At 42.4% G+C, this 20,262-nt stretch overlaps 1 protein-coding gene across 3 annotated transcripts; it reads left to right on the forward strand.

The window, feature by feature from the left end:
• The first annotated feature begins 65 nt into the window (after positions 1–65).
• Positions 66–20,030, forward strand: CAGE1 (cancer antigen 1). 3 transcript variants are annotated; one of them, XM_035125114.2, is made up of 14 exons: positions 66–627; positions 2,466–2,607; positions 3,361–3,457; positions 4,705–5,150; positions 5,664–5,867; positions 7,690–8,904; positions 9,960–10,082; positions 10,868–11,017; positions 13,782–13,892; positions 14,926–15,006; positions 15,353–15,466; positions 16,447–16,551; positions 17,684–17,754; positions 19,336–20,030. In XM_035125114.2, the coding sequence occupies exons 2-14, from the start codon at positions 2,524–2,526 to the stop codon at positions 19,376–19,378; spliced, it is 2,844 nt and encodes a 947-aa protein (XP_034981005.2). In that variant the 5' UTR covers positions 66–627; positions 2,466–2,523; the 3' UTR covers positions 19,379–20,030. The 3 variants fall into 3 exon arrangements, with proteins under 3 accessions (XP_034981005.2, XP_034981003.2, XP_060133964.1); XM_035125112.2 differs by lacking the exon at positions 66–627 and adding an exon at positions 671–970; XM_060277981.1 differs by lacking the exons at positions 66–627; positions 16,447–16,551 and adding an exon at positions 671–970.
• The last annotated feature ends 232 nt before the right edge of the window (positions 20,031–20,262 follow it).

Raw genomic sequence — 20,262 nt, forward strand, 5'->3', positions numbered from 1 at the left:
AGGGAAAGGGGAGGATCGCGAAGAGGAGCGAAGCCGGCGCCGGAGCAACGGAGGGAGGGAAAGAGTTTCGCTTCGGCGCGGAGAGGGGTGCATGGGGAGCCGGGCGGACGCGTGCATCGCATCGCATCGCGCCCCCGGGCCCTGAACAATTTGCGCAGGATGCACTTGCATGCAGCAAACGCATTCGGAATTAGGAAGATGCGCGCTCTGATAAGACCCAGTCCCGCTCCGGGTTGAATCTTTTAATTTCTGAACTCAAGAATTTTTCTGCACGTGTCTGCTCGGAATCTGTCAGCCCGGGCGAATTCAGTGGTGCTTACTCCCTGGAAAGTGGGGTTGGGCTTGCAAATCATCAACAACAACCTTAGACTGCTGGCCCACCGCTTGCAGGTTTGCCGCAGGTATCCGGTTGGCCAGTGAGACCAGGGTGTTGGACTTAGATCCAACAGGCTCGCTTTATGTTCTTATTGTTCCGCTATATTGTCGGTCTCTACCCGTTCTCGGCACCCAAAGCCCTGTGTCGATCCCAGGCGGTTCGTCTGAGCACAAGGGCTGCCAAGGGATCCCATGCTTCGTTATTTTTCCGGAACTGACAGCTTGGTCCTTTCCACGTTTTCTCGGAGTTCAGTAAGTCTGTTTGCACACTTTACACATCGGGGGGGGGGGGAGCCTAACTTTAGGACTTCCAAGGAAGCATAAGGAGGATCGGGTTGCGCTTGCATACATTATGCCCGGCGAAAGAAATGCGGAGTTTATTCTTAAAGCTGAGCGCTCTCCTCGCCTCTTTGCAAATGGAACGGCTGCGGGGGCTTAAGATTCTTTGTGACGTTGGCGCGCCTTTGGCCACGTGCGCTTTTACGAACGAGAAACTGTCAACAGCCCCTTCAGAGGAGATCGGGGCATCGAGGAAGCAAGTTGCAGCCTCCTCTCGAGGGAAACCCTGGGGCGATCTCCATGGATCCGGAAAACTGTGAGCAGCAATTTGGCATTTAAACCTCCCTCGATAAGACGACTAAAAGGGAGAGGGAAAGTTATGGAAAGGCTAAATTCCACACACACACACACACCCTGCGCTCAATGATAAATAAAGAATAAATAGTAAGAAAAGTGATAGAAGCCTTGTGATGGCAAAAATACAACGGATATCTATCACTCCTCTTGTCAGAAACTCTGCAGGCATAAGAGATAGAAAAGAGATTTATTTTCAGAACATTTCTGCACTACCAGCACTAATGCCCTGCTAAATTCAGGCTTCGCATAAGAGGAGTGATTGTAATCAGTGTTGTTTTTTTCCTGTCAGATAACATAACTTTTCCATGGCTTGAATGTTGAACTATGCAGGCATACTTTTGGACCTGCACATTTTTCGCAGAACTGCACATTTTGTGTCTGGTATTTAATATGATGCCCTGTGTTACATATTGCCTGGATAATTTGTAGAGTGCCCTTTCTCCTTCTCAACTGGATTCTGTCACCGGAGAGAAGAAAGAGAACCGCCCTTAATTGGCTTTGTTCTCCTCTCTGCTGGTAGTTTTGAATGGAACTGTCACATCCTTCCTCATTGCTGAGTCTGCTAACTGTTTGCAATTTGGCAGCGAGGAACACAGGGACCCTGGAAGATGCTGTCACCATTGTTTGCTAATGCTGTCATGGCAAATGGACGATACCACCACATGGTGGAGTTTGTTTGCTGGCCTTTCCACTTAGGACTGCGGAGCTCAAGATAGTGAGATTCAAGGCAGGAAGAACTTGGCAATGCTGCAGCAATGCCAGTCTCCATGTGGCAAGCCCAGAGCAATAGCCCTAGTACGCCTCCTCCCTGCCTTAGAAAGGGCCTGCATGGTGATAGTCCTAGCAAGATTAAGGCGTACTTTTATTTTGGAGGCTTTGTTTAGTGGCGGACTTCCCCCTACCTCTTGCACTCTGTTCTGTATTGTTTTGTTTTTTTAAAAAAATATTCTTTCTTGAGTTTTACATTGGTTAATTATACACATTTTCCATTCTTTCGTCAAAATAAGTTAAGTTATACATGAATGTAAACCAAAATAAATCAATACTTCTTTGCAAGTGACTTCCCTCCACCTTATTGCGGCTTCTTTCTTCTTCCTTATCTTTTTAACTGTGTTGTTTTACTTCTCTTACATAATTTATGCTATCTATCTGTTATTTACTTTGCAAACTTTAGTCTAAACACATCAAAGATTTTGTTTGAGAACAATGTTTTTCCAGGTACTCTTTAAAACAGTCCCGCTCCTTTTTAAACCTTTGGTTTGGTTGATTTCTAATTACTTCTTTCTGTCCTGCATTGTGGTGGTGGCACAGCCCAGTGCGAATGAACCGGTTGTGCAATCATAAAATCGCCCCTGCTTTGTTTTATGCCTTAGTAGACATGTAATAGCTTTTAGGCTGTGTATGATGCTTTAACCATGTGGAAATGGGCTGAAAATAATCTTATGTTTCTTTAGGAATCAGCACATCAGAGGAGGATTATTATTTTTTTGCACCTGGGAGCCTTTAACTATCATGAGTGAAGTAGTAAACCCTGTTTCCACCAGCAACATTTATTTGGACCTAGAAAGCTGCAGCACAGCTTCAGAGATCTCCCAAGTATGTGCTCTTTGAATCATCGCTTGTACTCTCTCCTGGCAGCTTAGGAATGTGGTTGTTTGGGCTGTGTAGCCACCATTATTGCCCTCAATATGCTAGCTAGAAGCTTATGAGAAGGGGGGGCACACGTACGAAAACCAACTGAGCAGGTCTCAAGTTTGAGTAAAGCGGGGGTAAAGGCTCACTGAGATGAAAATGGTGGTTTTAAACAACAACAGAGGTTTGAGTAAAGCAGGGATGGAACACTGGGTTGGGTTGGGTTTGGTTTGGTTTGGTTTGGTTTGAAAAACAAATAACCTTTGACCAGTAGAAATAGCAGAGACGGGTACAACTCAGAAGCTGACATCAAAAGGATAATGCATCTTCTTTCTTGCTGTACTCAAACTTTGTTTCAAGCTTTCACACTCCCCTCAGTGTCCCTGCCTGCTCACTCCACCCAAACCTCTGCCATTGTTTAAAACTGCCACTCTTTTCCTCTCAGTGACTCTTCACATCCACTTTACTCTCAACTTCTGCCATTGTTGTTTATTTATTATATGTATTTATTATGTATGTATTTTATGTAATTTTGTGTGTGTGTGTGTGATTTAATGAAGTTTTTTTTAAAGAAAAGGTCAGTGCATTATAAACTAGTTGAAGATTCTGAACAGGTTTCAAGGGCAGCTCATTTTATTGCTGTTGAGGTCCTGATGTCCTAAACCTCGTGTCAGTTGCAAAGGTTATGAATGACTTTTTAAAAAATTATTATTCCAGAATGAAGTGCAGGATTCAATGAGGAAAAGTGGACTTGACTGCACACTCTACAAAGAAGACCATCATTCTGAGTTGATGTTTGAAGATTTCGCATATGGTATGTGCCTTTTTTTAACTCTATCAAATGAAGCAATTGGTGCTGGAACACTTGAATGACTAGCCTGATCCCTTCTTTCACATGGCACCTCAGACACATGAGCACTTTTGGTTATGGAAATATTCTTTTATACATGACAGTGATTATTAGCATGGCTAATACAAGAGGTGAGGCTTGGTCATGTAAAAGTTCCTGATATGTACCACAGTGCTGAACTGTACTGTCTCAAAAATGGTTGCAAGGCATTGCTCTGTTAAGATAGTCCTCCTGTTGGTAAGAGTAGCTTGAGCATCTAAGATTTCTGTTGGCAACCCAAATAATACCACCGTCTTACTTGGCAATATATCTCCTCACAACCAAGATCCTACTATAGTATTATAAAAGTCTTCCAGCATAGTCTCTAAACTGCGCCTTAACTGCCCATCAGTTTAGCTCGTGAAAAGTTGAATTAAAAAAAGCAAAACGCAATTGCTCTGGCTGGAAAGAGAAAACCAATAATTATCCTTCTTCGGCAGGGAATGCAAATAGAGCAATTAAAGGACAATTAAGGACAATTCAGTAATGCTGGATCAGATTCTTTGCATCCTTTCCTGGAAAGGAAACAATTAAACCACTGAGCCTAGGGCTTGCTGATCAGAAGGTCGGCGGTTCGAATCCCTGTGATGGGGTGAGCTCCCATTGCTTAGTCCCAGCTCCTGCCAACCTAGCAGTTCGAAAGCATGTCAGAATGCAAGTAGATAAATAGGAACCGCTACAGCGGGAAGGTAAACGGCGTTTCCATGTGCTGCTCTGGTTCGCCAGAAGCAGCTTTGTCATGCTGGCCACATGACCTGGAAGCTGTCTTCGGACAAACGCCGGCTCCCTCGGCCAATAATGCGAGATGAGCGCGCAACCCCAGAGTCGGTCACGACTGGACCTAATGGTCAGGGGTCCCTTTACCTTTTAAGCTGTGAAAAGCTTCTAATTAAAGAGGCACTAGCACTGCAAAGCCTCACTAGTGTGTTCCTAGTCCACATTGCTCAACCTAGCACTATTCTTTTTTAAAAATAAATAAATCACAAATGGGGTCCCCTAGAAGATGAGAGGCAATATCGGATTAAATCACTGGATTGAGGGTTTCAACCTGCTGTCTCACTTTAGAACGTGCCTTACAGAGAGCAGGAGACCCACCTTTAACCCTGCACACCTGAAAAGTACCACCAGTTCTCTCGGTGAATTTGACGGTATTTTTTGTTTTAATCGTGCAGATTTTGAAGATGCATCAGAGGACCAATTGTCGCCATTGAGCACGCTAAGAACTTGCCCTATAATGAAAGATTCCTCCTTTATCACTGAGTGGAAGGAATCCAACGAGGGATTATTGGACCAAGGAGAATCAGAGCAACAGTGCAGGGTGCAGGGTTGGCCGGAGGAATGGTACAGAACGGAGGAAGAATCTGATCCAGAAGATTCACAGGAAGTCACAACCGAAAATGCCATGCAAGCGGAGGAGTTACTGGTGGAAACGTCAGATGTGCCTATCATGGGAGAGTCCTTATTGGACTGCATTGTTAAGGAATCACCCATTGTGTCAAGTTTCCTCACACAGGCCACAGGTTCTTTATTGAAGACAGATGTGTGTGGGGGTAATGAAGACTTAATTGTCCAATGGAATGGCTCTAATGTGATTGAAAAAGCAGATGAACGAAATACGGTATGCCTTCCTTTAGCTGTGCTGTAAATGGGAAAGATGGTGGTGTCAATTCTTAAGTCCAAAAAGTAGATACCCTAACTACCCTTTTCAAATAATGCTGTCAGATTTCACCCCTTTCCAGGATGTCCAAGCTCTGTACTCTTTCTATTATCTTTTATAATGAGAAATACAGGAAGGAACATACAGTGGAACCTTGGTTTTCGAACACAATCCATTCCAGAAGTTTGTTCAACTTCTGAAACGTTCAAAAACCGAAAATCAAAGGGCTGTCGGCAAAGTGAATGGTGAAAATGGAAAAATGTGCCGCAGAAGCTGTTTCACTTTCGAGACGCATTTGAAAATGGAAGCATTCACTTCTGGGTTTTCAGCGTTTGGCTTCTGAATCGTTTGGCAGCCGAGATGTTTGAAAACCGAAGTTTTGACTTAGAGTTTTGTGTCTGGCAAAGATATGGTTGTAGTAGTATATTTTCACTCCAATACAATGAACCAGCTTTGAATCCTTCTTGTTGACAGATGGAGACTGGACACCACAATGAATCAACGAAAGATTTCCAGGACTTTGAGCTCACGGTTTCGCCAAATGCTGTGGATGAAAACCTAGATTACATTCGCACTCTGGTGCAGTCAAACAGAGATTTAAAAGAACGTCTCAAGAGCAATATAGCGTGTTTTATCAGCGAAGACAAAGTGGACGATAGCATACTTCTACCAGAAAATGTAAGATTTTGAAATATATAACGTAATAAATATTGTAGAATTGATCATAGAAAAAGCAACCATGAGAAGTGGCAGTACTATCATAGTGCATCAATCAGCTTCATCAGTAAAAAAAAGGGGGGATCATAGTTTGATCTAATTTAAATGAGAATTGGTTCTATATTGACGTTCATCACTTGATGACTTGAAAGAGTAAGCAATAGCTGATGTGACACCACAGATGATGACATCAAATATTACGGCTTTCGGTGGAGTCATGTACACATGATTGGGTTGTGGCCATAGTTTAATAGCAGAGGGCATGATTTGCATTCAGAAAGTCTCAATCCCACATAAAATCCCCCCTGCAAAAGGATGTCAGGAAGCAGGGCTCGGAAAGAACTACGTTTGAAACCTTGATGAGCCATTGACAGTCAGAGTAGACAATAGTGCGCTAAATGGATTGACTCTGCAAAACACCTTCATGTGTTGTAAGTCAAGGCAGCAAGCACCCAGGGGGAGAAACATTCCCCACCCCAGGTCTAAATTATGATGTGTAAAACATGTGTGAAGCACCTTTTAGTACTAAGGCACTGCCAAGAAATTAAGTATGAATCTGTTTGACTTTAGATCAGCCTTTCTCAACCTTGTTTTTGGCCTACAACTCCCATGATCCCTAGCTCACAGGACCAGTGGTCAGGGATGATGGGAGTTGTAGTCCAGCAACATCTGGGGACCCAAGGTTGAGAAAGGCTAACAGATTGAGATTGAATCCTGACAAGACAGAAGTACTGTTTGTGGGGGACAGGAGGCGGGCGGGTGTGGAGGACTCCCTGGTCCTGAATGGGGTAACTGTGCCCATGAAAGACCAGGTGCGCAGCCTGGGAGTCATTTTAGACTCACAGCTGTCCATGGAGGCACAGGTCAACTCCGTGTCCAGGACAGCTGTTTATCAGCTCCATCTGGTACGCAGGCTGAGTCCCTACCTGCCCAGTGACTGTCTCTCCAGAGTGGTGCATGCTCTAGTTATCTCTCGCTTGGACTACTGCAATGCGCTCTACGTGGGGCTACCTTTGAAGGTGACCCGGAAACTACAACTAATCCAGAATGCGGCAGCTAGACTGGTGACTGGGAGCGGCCGCCGAGATCACATAACACCGGTCCTAAAAGACCTACATTGGCTCCCAGTACGTTTCCGAGCACAATTCAAAGTGTTGGTGTTGACCTTTAAAGCCCTAAACGGCCTCGGTCCGGTATACCTGAAGGAGCGTCTCCACCCCCATCGTTCTGCCCGGACACTGAGGTCCAGCTCGGAGGGCCTTCTGGCGGTTCCCTCATTACGAGAAGCCAAGTTACAGGGAACCAGGCAGAGGGCCTTCTCGGTAGTGGCACCCACCCTGTGGAATGCCCTCCCACTAGAGGTCAAAGAGAACAATTACCAGACCTTTAGAAGGCATCTCAAGGCAGCCCTGTTTAGGGAAGCTTTTAATGTTTGATGGATTTCTGTATTTTAGAATTTCTGTTTTTTTGGAAGCCGCCCAGAGTGGCTGGGGGAACCCGGCCAGATGGGCGGGGTATAAATAATAAATTATTATTATTATTATTATTATTATTATTATTATTATTATTAGATCATGTCCACCACAAACAATCTGTACAATTGCCCAGCTTGCATACCTTGGTAGACGAAACTAAGGAGTATGTGAGGGCAAGTACAACGGTTTACATCAGTTTACAGTACATCCGTCCGCTTGTTACAGAAAGCAGATCTCATAGAAATTACTTTTCACCCATGACGTTTTGACTTAAATCTTTGATTATCATATGATCTGTTTTAATACAGTTTGAAAATGTGTCTGAAGGAGAGCATAACACTGAGCCTTCACCTCTCTGTCCAGAGAAGTCCTCCTTCATGGCAGAAGAAGGTATACAAGGGGACAGAGGCGACAAAGCTCTTTCCCCAACCCATTCAACAAAGAGTTGCTGCTTAAGTCCTTATGGAGCTTCAGACAAACTCTGGAACACCCCAGAATTTAGTCCAAAGCAGTTGCTGCTTCAAGAAGGTGATATGGACTTCAGCAAGGTCATTAAGGACTTAGAACTGGACCAGCAGAAGCACCTGCCCCATATCTTGGGTCTTCAGTATGGCAGTATATTTTCTGAGAAGACCAAAGAAATTGAGAAACTCCTTCTTGAGGAAGGAGATACGGATTTGAACAAAATCATCCAGGCACTAGAGCAAGGCCAAAAGAGGCAAGAGATCCAAGTAATGGACCTTTATCATTGTGATGTTTCCTTGGCAAAAAGGTTTAAAGAGCAGGAGGTGGACTTTTTCATGAAGCACAACTTTATTATTGACACCATCAGGAAGCTGAAGGAGAACACTGCTGATCTCATAGAAACAATGAGCAAAGTCACAGGAAAGAAGGAAGAGGCAGAGGGGTGCCCAAAGTGCATGACGGGAGCTTCAGGAAACACTAAGGATGATCTCCAGGACTTTGGGTCTGAGAAGAAGGCTCTGGTGCTGCAGTTGGAAAAGCTCAGTGCAGACTACAGAGTTCTTCAAGAAAAGCACCAGGCAGAGGTAGAAGAGAAGGCCAAATATATGGCTCAGTGTAAGGAGCTGGTCTGCACTCTCCGCAAGAAAGAGCAAGAGATACAAGAACTGAATCGCGTCGTACAAAAATTGGAGCGTGAAGCCAGCAACACCATGTCAATTCTTCACAAACTGAGGGGAGAAAGTGAGGACGCTCAGAAGCGTTCCTTGTCCTTGGAGGCAGAACTGCAGAAGCAGAAGGACGAGAGGCTGGCAGAAAGGGAGGGGCTGGGCTGCCGATACAATAAGCTGCTTGCTCAGATTAAACTCCTGCAGGCGGAATTTGAGAACGAGCGGGCCGAGATGGAGAAGATGCAACAGCAGGTCTGTGCGTTCAGAACAGAGACGAGCGGGCTGCAGCAGGAGATGGCAAAGAACAGAGAGGAGAATCGCTTCTTGCAGCTGGAGTCTGCCAGGTGGAAAGAGCAGTGCAGACAAATTAGAGAGCCACAAACGCTGAAGGTATACAAGGCTATCTCGAAATCATTGAGTAGCATGTAGTTTCGTGTGTGTGCGTGTGTTTTTAAAGGTTTGCACATACTTTTAAAGGAGCAAACAGGCTTTCTCTTTCTCACTTCATTCCCTGTGGCAAGATTCCCCGCTCCATCCTGTTCCTGTTACAGGATCAGGCCAGTGGAAATACACTGCTAATATGAGAAGTAGGTATTCCAAAATGTTGATGGTCTTGATTTGCTCTTAGCTCAAAATTACAGATGCTTCCACACCAGCCCTTTCCTGTGGAATTGTCATCCTTTGTTCACTCACAGAGATTCAATTAATGTTGCTATTATCATCCAGCTATGATTGCAGTCCAGTGTTTTCTGCACCATCCTTGGTTTTCCTTCCCAGATCTGATCTTTTCTTTTTTTGTTTTTTATCAAATGCAATTGTAGCATTAATGTGGGCAATTGGTCAAAACGTATTAAGTTTTTTCTTCAGAGTTCTTGTACCTTAAGTTAACAGTTTTGTATCTTGTTTGTTGTACTTAATTGCTTCCTGTTAATTGCCGAGATCAGTAATGAATCACACCCTTTAACATGTCTGAATGGCCACAGTGTCACAAGACAAAGGTTAATTGCTGATTTCCTCTCATTATTCCAAGTGCAGGGAAATTAAAGCCTTCCCCACTCCAGGATCAGAAACTAACATTAGAGTAGTCAAGAGACTATTTATAACTTAATTCCCTAAGTGTCAGCAACATAAGGCAATGAAATGAATGGGACTAGAAAACAGGAAGTGTTTAAATAACATTGGAAAGGAACCTTTACAGAATGGGACTTAGTTGTGAGTAAACATTATAGAAGGATGTTGGCCATAGGGAAAAATCAGGTACAACACAAACCTGCTTTTATTCTCCTCTGTGGTGAAGAGGTTTCCCCTCCCCACCCCACCCCAGGTCACATCTAGTTTGGTTCCTAACAGTAACTGTGAATGTGAAGATTGACAAAGTATGAGTGTTTGTTTTCAGGGATATACAAATAACCTAAGCTGATGTTCTTGCACTCTCTTCATATTAGGAGCAGCTGCATTCCCAAATGATCCAGGTTCTCAGATATGAACTTGGATTAAAGAGGGAAGAGTTGAGAAAGAAAGAAGAAATAATTGAGTGGAGCATGCACATTCTGGGAAGGTTTCTTTTGGTATGCTCAGTTTTATACCATTAAGGGCAACACCCCTGAGCTTTATCATTACTATTTTGAATTTTTGTCTGAGTGCATGTGTGGGTGCTTTCAGCCTTCAGTTTCTGTCAAAACTGCACCCTTTTCCAAATGGAAGTAGTAAGAAGTACATTCCATTTTAAAAGAATGCCAAAAAAAGAAGAAGGATGAGATGTTAGCCTATTTTCTCTCTTAAAAAATCGCAAACATGCATTTAAACTGAAATGCCTTTTTAAGCTCCTGGAATGTTTACTTTTAAGCAAAACGTACTTTTGGAAATGTTCATACAATTATGAACAGCAGTTGGACAAAAGATGGCAATGATTTTGGAGTAGCTTGTTGTAAAAAAAAAGACTTATTGCAGAGATCTTTATACACTATATATATTTCTTGTTCTGGTGTTTGTTTTAAATAAAATATTGAACTTAGGGTAGGAGGAAACACAAGTTTTAAGCTTACTTCCCCCCCCCATCATAGCTGTAGGCCAGGCTTCCTCAACCTCTGCCCTCCAGATGTTTTTGGCCTACAACTCCTATGAATCCCTAGCTAGCAGGACCAGTGGTCAGGGATGATGGGAACTGTAGTCTCAAAACATCTGGAGGGCCGAGGTCGAGGAAGCCTGCTGTAGGCAATCAAAACCCCATAATATATTTTGCTTCCATAATGCTTCTTAATAGGTTTACAGTGCCGATATTCTATGTTCAACCTGTTTTCGCATTTCTTTTCTTATAATCTAATGTACCTCACTGTATCCTTTGTCAAAACAGAACATGAAGTCAATGCATTCAGCTTTGTCCATCAGAGATCTCCACAGTGAAGAAGACCATTTCAATTCTCCTTATGTCCAGAAAGCATCTCACCTCTTGTCAAAAATCTGCAGTCTTCTGGCTCTTGCGGAAGGATTACTTACCTGCCAGGTAATGCAAAATACCACAGCCCTTTTCAATAGCCACCTTGATAGCACCTAAAACATGAATTCTATGGTCCATCCAGAACAGCCCGTCACCCAGTATACACTGTACTGTATATTTCCAACAAGATTGAAATAAAGGATCTTTCAACTCTGCCAGTAAAACAAATCAGTCTTTTTATATTTCCTTTCCCTCCAGCTTTTCTTCCAGCACCATTATGCAGGCAGATCACATGGGTGTTACTACTGTATTTAGGAAGCAGCACTTCTCTGGCTCCTAAATCAATTAACTATCAGACATGACACAAATGCAACATTCTCTGTCTGGGTTGTTGTTTTGTTTTGTTGCAGGGGTTCAGAGAGGGTGGGAAACAGAATGGCAGAAGGGAAATGCCTTGAACAGTGGCCTGCAGGGGTAGCCTGCCCAAACCAAGCATGATTTTGTTCACACAAGTACACCAGACAGAAACAGTACTGACCACTTTTGTGTTTTATTGTGTGCTCTTCCTTGAGTCCTTGGATAGTGCCTACGCAGTGGTTGTGGTACGTTTAAATGTGCCTCCCAATTTTTAAAAGTTGGACACCTATGGATCACATAGGAAACACCTGGTTATCTCCTCCTGCTCTCTATGTGGCCAGTGGTGCACTTTGAACAAATAACTATCAAGGTATACACTTAGGTTTTAATTAAATATCTGCATGTATACTTGGCGAGTTCCCCCATCATTTTTGTATACTACCCACTAACTTTTTGTGCTTCGTAAATGTCAAGGTTCCATCCCTCATTATTATGAAAATACCTTTGCAGGCAGAGGACTAGTTCAGGCAATCATGACAAGGTATCTTTGTTAGTGCAGTGTATGGGACTTTCTTCAAATGTGTAGCATAATCTCTGATGTGAACTGGGCATGGGTGCGCTTTTATATTATTTTGCCTGCAACGGTACAGGCAAAGTTATATAGTACACAAAGCGATAGCTTGCGTTACATTTCCATGAGCATTGAAGTCAAGTGTATGGGAAAGTCTTTACAATTCAATTTTCCCACAGGACTAAACAAGGGGAAGTATTTGTTAATGCAGAGCATAGTTGCTTATTAGCGTCTTTGGTGACATATTCAAATGGCAGGGTGCATCCTGACATTTTGCCATTAAAAAAAAACTTCAGAAAACATCAAATCCCTGTTCTAAACCAGCTGAGTAGGAATTTTTTCCAACTCTGAAAAGAATAGAATCACAGCTCGAAGCAAACTGAGTAACAACCCTTGAGTTCTGTTGGAGATACTTGGTTAAGAAGAGTGCCATGTTGTACTGTGTTGTAATGTTCAGTAGCATTTCATACCAGTAGAGTTCCTTACATGGTACCCATGCCTCAGCGGTCAATGAATCTGATTCCTTCCAAGGAATATACACTCTGGTTCACATGTGGCTACATTCTTCAGTCTCACGTAGGAATCCGTGGAAAATAGGAAGTGCTTTTCCATCAGGTTATGTGGATCTATGTAACTCCTCAGAGTGCTTCTAGAGAGTCACCTCCCCTAGCACTGGTAGCAGTAAACAGGAAGTGAGAGAAGAAGTACTTCTACAAAGATTATGGGGATCACCATAATCCACATGTGGATTGCCAGGTCAAGTACGTCTGGAAGTACGCTAAGGAAACAAACAACTGATGAGTGAGCAACTCTGAAAAGCAGTGGGGAAAGAACGGCCGCCTTCCTTCTAAAGACAAGGCTGCTCGCTGCTTCTCCCAGATGGAGAACCAGTCTTGCCTTGGTTTTGTGCGTGTGCTAAGCCATCCCAAGAATGTTTGCTACGGAGCAAATTCACTACTCAATAAAACTCTTCTGTTGAAACCAATGGCTGAAATGTGCCTTCTTTTCTCTGAATCTCACCCTTTTATTTCCCTGCTGTCTTCAGTGATGTTTACAAGCTTTCCCGTTGTTGTTTTTACGTATTACCTAAACTTCCGATACCTGAGGCACACTTCAACTCTGATTCAAACTGCGCTTCATCCTTGCCTACAAATGGGCTTCTTTTTTTTAAGGGGTGTCCCTACGAATTCCTTCAAGCATTCCGTGAATGCTTGAGGGGAATACAAGGAAGGCCCTCACTGGCTGTCCTCCCCTGAACTTAACATGCCTGCTGGCCATGCCTCTCCAGCAGCTGGGTCTTCTGCATTAAGAAAAAAAGGGACCTTGTGCAGGACCAATTGTATCAGGCTTCTCTGTGCAATTGTGAGCCCTGATTGTCCAGGACAGCTGGTCAGTTGAACATGCATACAGGCATACACATGTATGTCCCGCTTCTGGTTAATGTCAATGCTCAATGATTTGGGAGGGATGTGGCCGGTAGTTGCATTCCCAATTCTCCTTCATGTGTCCAGTAAATGCAGGAGCGGGTTCATATGGGCATCCATTTTGTCTATGAGTAAGAATCACTTTACTCAAAAGAGCCGATTTTGTCTGTTTCTGCATGAGCATCTAGCCATGTCTCCTACCAGGAAGGAGGCAAGACCAGGGGAGCGATTTGGGTGCAGAACAGCTTCCTGTGGGGTGGAACTTGAATTATTTGGATTGATTTATTTCTTGAAACGTGCAAACCGTTTTCTCACAGTACAACAGCTTCCTCTCCAGCACAATCAGGGAATTGCTGCTCTACAACCATCCTGTTTAGAAATTCACTTTATTACAAGTGATGCATTAATTCTTAGGAAACTAATTGGCGTCAATTTGGAGTTTAAACAATGTTCGTTTTATGTCACTGTTGTTTGATAGGACACAGATAATCAGGCAATTGCTGAATGTTCCACGGAAAGTGAAACTGTTATTGAAGTGAAGGGGAAAATGCAGCACCTGTTATTTAAAAAGAAAAGCTTGGAGAAAGAGGTAGGGACACTGGTTGTTTCCCCTGTCGTCCTTAACCCTCATGTCAAAATAGCTAATTATCTTCTAAACATGCTGTATTTGAGACTTTGTATTTTTGCTTTGTGAACCACCCTCAGACCTTTTGATGGAGGGTATATAAATCGAATAAAGAATAATGAAACCATAAGATGGCTTGGAAACTGCAGCTGGTGCAGAATATAGCGGCAAGACTGCTGACAGGAACAAAGTGTTGGTTTCAACCTGCAAAGCTCTATATGGCTCAGGACCCTGATATCTAACAGAATGCTACCCCTAACTTGAATATATCCGGACCCTGTGTTCATCACTTGAGACCCTTCACCAGATGCCCCCTCTGCAGGACCGGCCCATTCATGAGGTAATGTGAGGCAACCACCTCAGGCAGCAGGATCCACCAGGGCAGCAGATTCAGCTTCTGAGGAATGCATCACCTGCTGCCACCGCCACTGTAGCAATGGCAGCGACGGCTGCGGTGTGCTCCTTTGAGCCACTCTGAGATTGATAGTTAGGTTCTGAGAAAAGCTCTGTGGTCTGCATACGACAGAAAATATATAAATCCATAAAGTACCACTTATGAATTCAGGGCAGATACAGCTATTCTCGATAGGAGGTTGGTCTGTACGTCTGAGTCTTGTTCATGAGAATGCTGTGCAGTGGCAGGTGAACTTCATAAGGATTCTCTGCATTCTGTCATACGGACAAAAACCATACATTTCAACCATCAATCCCCATATTTCTTACAAATAAGCGATAAAGTGAAGTACATGCCGTGCCACAAGTACAGGAGCAGTCTGCTGGGGTCAATTAATGTGCCATAGCAAGATGGATAGTGACTAAACATGAATAAAATTTGCTGCTTCTTGAATATGTCAGTTTTGCTTTGGGATATATGTATAGCATATAAGAAAGTCTGGGGAGAAGAGAAGCAAGACACAACTGAATGAAATACATTCAATTTTTCCTTTCCTTCCCCTCTCGTTTGCTTATAATTCATCCCCATAAATACTGTATTTAGTTGAGGAAGCACAAGGAAAACATAGCAGCCATGAGGAAGTTGATAATTAATGAGAAAGCGTCTGAAGACCCTGATACCGAGGTGAGTTCAATATTATGAAAAAGAACAGAAATTAAAAGAAAATCAGAAGGGGAATTGGATTTCGTGTATTATGGAGCATTAACTTAAAACAAGAAGTTCCATTAATATGGCTGCAGTCCTGTATACTAACTTGGGGGGGACTTAGCCATGAGGTAAATACTGCAGACTTGCTATGTATACGTAATAAAGGCCTACTATTGCTAAGAAAAGTAGCAAATATGGGTTACGTTCCTAAACAGACTTATTAGGGAGTAAGCCAAGTGGAAGTAAGCAGGACTTACTTCCAAGTAAACATACTAGGGCTATGCTATTAAAGGCTAATGCATTGTTCTGAATGGGTATTTAGTCACAGGCTACAGAAGCTGTCGAAGAGGAATCAGAAAATGGCGGAGACCTGCCTGATCTTCTGAGAACAAAACTGAGTGAATACCACAAGCAAATTGATGAGCTCCAAGCTGATGTGAGTAGATGTGAGAGAAAGAGGGCTCAGGAATCATTTCCATGAAATTGCTTCCATTTCCAGAAAACTGGGATTCCTGTTATCCTTGGCAAGACTTAAATCCTTGGAAGGTTTTCAGAAGACATCCGTGGGAATTCTGTTCCTGATTCTGTTACATGCCTGATGGTTGCCCCCTCATGGTTGTCCAAAGGGATCAGTTTTAGCCCAAAACAGCAACAAAGGAATTAGCCCTCATAATGGATAGCTCCGTTGGTTAAAGTGTGGTGCTGATAACGCCATGGTCATGGGTTCAATCCCCATGTGGGACAGCTGTATATTCCTGCATTGCAGGGGGTTGGACTAGAATTCAGGCATGCCAAACCTGCGGCCCTCCAGATGTTTTGGCCTACAACTCCCATGATCCCTAGCTAGCAGCACAAGTGCTTGGGGAAGATGGGAATTGTAGTCCGAAACATCTGGAGGGCTGCAGGTTTGACATGCCTGGACTAGATGATCCTCAGAACCCCTTCCAACTTTACAGTTCTATGATTCTATAAGCAAAGAGCCAAGAGACGTTTGCTTGGAATAGCTCCTGGGTGCACTTCTAGAGGCACTTCCACACAAAATAATTTCTGGATGAAACAAATTGCCCTATAAGCACATGTTTGTATGGGTAGTTCCCTTTCTTGTCTTAATCCATTACTTCGTTCAAGAAGCATTAACTTTCCCAAGGAAAAAATATGGAAGTGGTCACACTCCTGGGATGATGTGTTAATTGTACCAGCTGTTCCCAGGATGTATCCCAATAAAAATAGTTGGTGTTGACAAGCTTAATCTATGGCTGAGCATGACTAGCACTACTAATGTGCTAGGCCCTTTGGAGAACACAAAAATAATGGGTGGTATTCAATGACCTTTTACTCAGAGTAGACCCATTAAAATGAGTCAACCTGGCCAAGTTATATCCATTAATTTTAATGAGACATTCTTTCTTTGGAAAGATTAAAGTACTGGAAGCTAATTTGGCATCCAAAGAAGAAGTATGCAAGAAGCTCACTGGAGAAATTGTCGAGCTTCAGAAGGACTTGGGCAGCTTGACATGCAAGGTATGAGCATGAGCTGATGTTACTCTGACAAGGTTGAAAAACTCAATTCACTTTCAAAACATAGTAACTGTAATCTGGAGTTGTACTAACTCCAGTAGTACTAACTCCATTGCTAGATCGGGTGCAGGTTTATCTTGTCCAGCATTCTGCTCCCAGTCCCAACCATGGCCAGATGTGTCTGGAAGCTCTTTACTGAGCTACTGACATCCCTGAAACAAAGCTCCAAGCACATTGAAACTTGGTTAGATTTACACCTGGCTTCATCCACCTTTGAACAAACATTTCCCACAAAAAATGCTTAGGCTAGAATAAATCACAGACACTTAACTTTGCAAAAATTTTACTCACAGAGTTTTCAGAAGTAAGAGCAAGCAACTCTCCATCTATTGGCAGTAAACTAAAGAATAAAATGTTCCAGATGACTTAAAAGGAAAGAACTTGTTTTCATTACAAAAAGAATGGCAAAGATGCAGGCTGTAAAAATCTCTTTTTGGAGACAGGTAGGTAGCCGTGTTGGTCTGGATCGAAGTAAAATAAAAAAATTCCTTCAGTAGCACCTTAAAGACCAACTAAGTTTTTATTTTGGTATGAGCTTTCGTGTGCATGCACACTTCTTCAGATACCAAGATATATCTGAAGAAGTGTGCATGCACACGAAAGCTCATACCAAAATAAAAACTTAGTTGGTCTTTAAGGTGCTACTGAAGGAATTTTTTTCTTTTTGGAGAGATGCCGTTCACTTGCAGGATCACATGTGTTCCACCCTTGTCATAGTGCAGAGTGATAGTGTAAACATACCAGTAAGATCCACCTCCATCCCATTTAACTCATTTAATTACCCCAGTGGATTCACTGGGATTATATGCAGTGATTTTAAAAAATGGATATCTATATGCAGTGCTCATGTGGATGAAGTTCCATAGATCAGTGATAATGTTGATATTTACCGTACGTATTGCTATAATGTTGCAAAAAGGCAGGATTTACAAGTGTATTCAAGGCAGCTCACAATTAATAAAATATCATATACAGTACAATCAAAGATGTGATAATATTATGCTTTAATGGAGATTTCACTGGTTGTTTTCTCTTTTGTACTATGCTAAATCATTTTCTGATTTTATTTTAAAAGGTGACATCATATGAGGAAATTATTGAATGCGCTGACAAAAGGCTTGAACAAGCCAATTCAGAAATATCTGAGTAGGTACAGCACTGCTGCTGGATTATTTTCTGTTGTATATGTTCCAGAAACACATAGTAAGAGACAATTCCTGCACTTGGAAAATTGAGTGGAACCTAAATGAAATCTTGTGCTTGGTTTCATGCAGTTACTTGGTTAGACCGCATGTAATCAGGTGTTTTAGCACTGCAGTATTTTATAGAGCCACTTCAGATTAGCAACTCTTGAACCAAATGTTGGGCTGATATTAAAGCACATGGCTTTAATGTGTTCAGCTCAATGTTCTCTGGGGTTGCAAATTAACTTGGGCTGTTTTGGTGTGGAAGCAGCCTAAAGATGCAATCTCAGGGCTTAGTCTGTTCCAGGTTCACACCTGACCACACCGCTATTTTAAGTGGCAAATGATGCATGGCACGACATCCATGTGTAAGGAAGCCTCAGTAAGAAGGGGGTGCTTTTCACCAAATAAGAGCCACAGATAGATCAACACAGATAGATCCTCCTACTCCCCCCCCCTTTTTTAAATTCTGCCACTGTTTTGGGATTTTATTAACCTCTCAAATTTGGGGGGGGGGGGGAACCTGGAATCCCACAGGGATGAAAACAAGTGTCGGGTAGTATCAAGGGAAAACAAAATGGAAGAATCAGCATCAAGCAGGCCATTTCCCCTTATTGGAGGGTTGGGAACCTCAGGCCTGAGGGCCAAAGATCACTCCCCAGGCCTCTCTGTCTGCAGTCACATTAGCAATGGCCAGGGATTGATTTTGGGATTGAGTGACAGGAAGAAACATAACGGACAGAATAATTGTCCCTCAGGACTTTCCCTTAGCCACATTGTCCTGGGTCACACTTCACGTCTTCCTCAGGTGCTTTTGTGTGACAAAAAGGTCCTTGCCCTACTCCTCCTCTCACACAAAAGTGCCCCACACTAAGGGTGCTTTATGACAGAGAAAGAGCCCCTCAGTTTTTAAATCTGTGTTTTCACTTTGGGGATGTGGGTTCATTTTTGTTTTCTTTATGCTGCTTTTGATTTTGTGCCTTATTTTGCCTTTACGTGGCTTCCATATTTGTTTGTTTGTTTGTTTGTTAAACTGCCAGAGAAGTTTATGTTACATGAAGACATACAAATTCTGACTGATAAATAAACAGTAAATAGTAAACGGGAGTTATTCGTTAATTTCAGTAAAGTCAGGCTTATTTCTTCCTACCTGGAAGAAAGTGGCAAAGTCAGGTATTTTGTGAGTGGTCGCAAGCGAATTAAGAGGCTTAGGGGGAAAGTGAACTTTATACATGTACAAGATGCAGCATTAAATCGAAACAGCGAAGGCATGTAGAGGTGATTTTATGCCTGTCCCAAATTCACTTCTCTTGGGGAATCTTTGAAACTTGAACTTAAAGGACTTTCAGGAAGTGTTGCAACACCTTCTTCTGTAGACCGGCTTTCAAGGCACGCCTTTGGAGTTCTCATATATTTAGTGCAGTAGTTTATATTTTATATTGGGGTTTGCTGGGTGATCATTTTTTAAATGTGATGTTGCTTTCAGCCCTCAGGAAAGGGTAGGTAAGAAATCAAAATTATGACAATTCCATTATTATTTCAGATACAAATTTCAGACACATCTGAAGAAACTCTTTTTGGATTGAAAAAGTGAAATTGCAAATCAATCTACAAACCAATAACTTTAGCTGCCTGTTTTTTAAAAAAAGTTTATTTGTATCCCGAGTCTCAAAACATTTTTTATTTTTCTTGGAAGCAAACTCCATTGACATCAATTCAACTTATTTCCAAGTAAATGTGTTTCAGACTGGAATAGCAGTTTGCAAGTCGTCATCGCAGTGACTTAGTACACAGCCTATATCTTGATAAATTCTATGAGAACATACTGCATATAACTGAAACAAATGTACCAATCGGTTAAATTGTCTCTTACTGGCAGTTTAGAGAAAAGAAACCAGGATTTGGAAGATTTAATTAAGAAGTTCAAAAAGAATACCAGAAAGCTGAGGTAAACTTCATATATATTTCACGTTCAAGAAGAGGAGGGTTCTGAAAGTGCTCACATTATTATCAAACTTACAAATGTCTTCCTTTACATACAACTTGCATAGACAGGTAAACATAATCTTTCATAGAATCATAGAGTTGGAAGGGATCCTGAGGATCATCTAGTCCAACCCTCCTGCAATGCAGGAATATCTTGAAGTGCTTCTTATAATAAAAAGCTCTTTTCCAGCCCAAACTATTAATTATTAGGGACATGTGGCCACCAACTAACTACAGCTCCCATCTGCTAATATTTGGGGTCCCTCCAGAGCACAAAAAAATCGTATTCTCATAATTTTTGCTCACGAGGGTATTGGGACAGTTATGCATACCTTCCAACATGTTGAGGCCCAGTACCATCACATAAATTTCAGGCTTCAACTATCAGGTGAATAATATGTCTGCATTTGTTCTGTTACTGTGCATGTTTATTTTATGAAAAATGCATCTACAATTATTTTGCCTGAAGTTGCCCATTAAACCC

The sequence above is a fragment of the Zootoca vivipara genome, chromosome 8, assembly GCF_963506605.1.
Source record: "Zootoca vivipara chromosome 8, rZooViv1.1, whole genome shotgun sequence".
In the NCBI taxonomy this organism is placed as follows: domain Eukaryota; kingdom Metazoa; phylum Chordata; class Lepidosauria; order Squamata; family Lacertidae; genus Zootoca; species Zootoca vivipara.

Coding starts and splice junctions, on each gene's coding strand:
- CAGE1 (XM_035125112.2), top strand. CDS start 744: ATGCGGAGTTTATTCTTAAAGCTGAGCGCTCTCCTCGCCTCTTTGCAA. Junction 971..2,465: donor CTCCATGGATCCGGAAAACT/GTGAGCAGCAAT, acceptor ATGTTTCTTTAG/GAATCAGCACATCAGAGGAG. Junction 15,007..15,352: donor CTGAAGACCCTGATACCGAG/GTGAGTTCAATA, acceptor ATGGGTATTTAG/TCACAGGCTACAGAAGCTGT.